Here is a 1,456-nt window from a genome sequence, read left to right as displayed (position 1 = left end):
TCGTCCTTATTAAGAGTCATTCCTGTAAGACATCCGGAAAATACACCTGAGAGTCGTACTCAGCGAAATACCCACAAGCGACCAATTTTACTTGTCTGGCTGCTTCACAACAAAATTACGTGTCAAAACGCCGACCCAAATTCCAAAGGAAGAGTTGTTGAGAGCTAGAAATTCAAACTACGGCATGCTCTTGAAGGGAGTGATCGCACTCCCTCATATTTATTCGCCGCTTTTGCTTATGCACCCGGGCATCGATCGGTCCCGTACTTTAACTGGGGCTACATTTCGCATGTTGTTGAAAGGATGTCGTCGACGACCGCACCATGTTGGGGCGGAGGAAACCATGGCGCGAAGCAATTTGTCTTGTCACCCGTCCTGGCAAAAAAGAGGAGGGGTCAGCTCGGGACTTGTTTTTGTTGGGTCGCCTGGAAGTATTTCCCCCTGAAATACAACACTTACCTCTCTCCCATTTGATGATGTCACAAAAGCACACAGGAGGACGCAAACGCGAAGGAAACGATTTGAGCTGAGTGAGTCCAATCGGCAACCTTCCTGACTGACATCCCGAGCATCAAACATTCCCTCACAAGCCTCCAGCATCAAACCGCCGGCATTTCTTCGACGTACCGTTTTTAGAAAGAAATGAGCTTCCGATGGGATTCCTTGCGGGCGCACACGGGTTGTTTGAAACTCTTCGATTTGAACGACCTGGCCGTCCGCGCCAGTCGGCTCCAATTACGGCACGAGCAGAGGCAAGAGCAACTACAACATGCCGCGTCCGATCACCCACGTGCCTATCACTTCAAACGTGTCACTCCCTCCATGCTCACCGCCCGGAGAAACGCGGTCCAGGCGGCGACGGCGGCGGCGGCAGCTCCTCCCGGCGCCCCTCCCCCCCCCGTAGCCCTTCGCCCGTCTGTTGTCACTGAATCTGCAATGGCCGCCGGGTACGATACTGTAAGCATGGAAGGTTCCAGAAGGGAGCGCGCATGGTTTCCAGGGCAAGGACGTACCCTGGTGGGGGAGAACGGTCTGGTGGTTTTCGTACAGGAGGACGCGAAGGTCAGCGTGATGCGAGATCGGAGGCAGAAGGAGGATTTGCAACAGGTCGGTGATGAGTATGGACGGAAGGTTAAGGTTGTCATCCTATGCGTTTGCTTTTCTTCCCCTCACTTTTCTTTCAAGGGCCGCCAGAGTTTTTTCTTACCACTTACCGCCCTTCTCTCGCGACCTACCCCTCCCTCAGGCCTTCCCCACAGCCGACCTGACCCTGGTGGATACAGTGTGGGCACAAGCGCGTTCCAATTTCGCGGCGGCTTGTACGATCATGACCTCGTTGCGAAATAACGGGCATCATACCCGGAAGGAAGGCGAGGGGAAGGGAGGGGGCGAGGGAGGGGAAAGTGGTGGTCTGCGCACGGAGGACCCGCGCGTGTGGCCGTCGGTGGAGGAGGTG

The 1,456-nt window shown here is 55.2% G+C and overlaps 1 protein-coding gene across 1 annotated transcript; it reads left to right on the top strand.

Moving 5' to 3' along the window:
* Positions 1–481: 481 nt before the first annotated feature.
* Positions 482–1,453, top strand: NGA_0436500 (uncharacterized protein; the record flags this gene model as incomplete). Its single annotated transcript, XM_005853889.1, has 2 exons — positions 482–1,107; positions 1,247–1,453. Coding segments are annotated over exons 1-2 (672 nt in total), but the record flags the coding sequence as incomplete, so codon positions are not given.
* Positions 1,454–1,456: the final 3 nt, after the last annotated feature.

This window comes from Nannochloropsis gaditana (genome assembly GCF_000240725.1).
Source record: "Nannochloropsis gaditana CCMP526 unplaced genomic scaffold scaffold693, whole genome shotgun sequence".
In the NCBI taxonomy this organism is placed as follows: domain Eukaryota; class Eustigmatophyceae; order Eustigmatales; family Monodopsidaceae; genus Microchloropsis; species Microchloropsis gaditana.
Note: the sequence above shows the minus strand (reverse complement) of the source record. Positions and strands in the feature narration are given on the sequence as shown.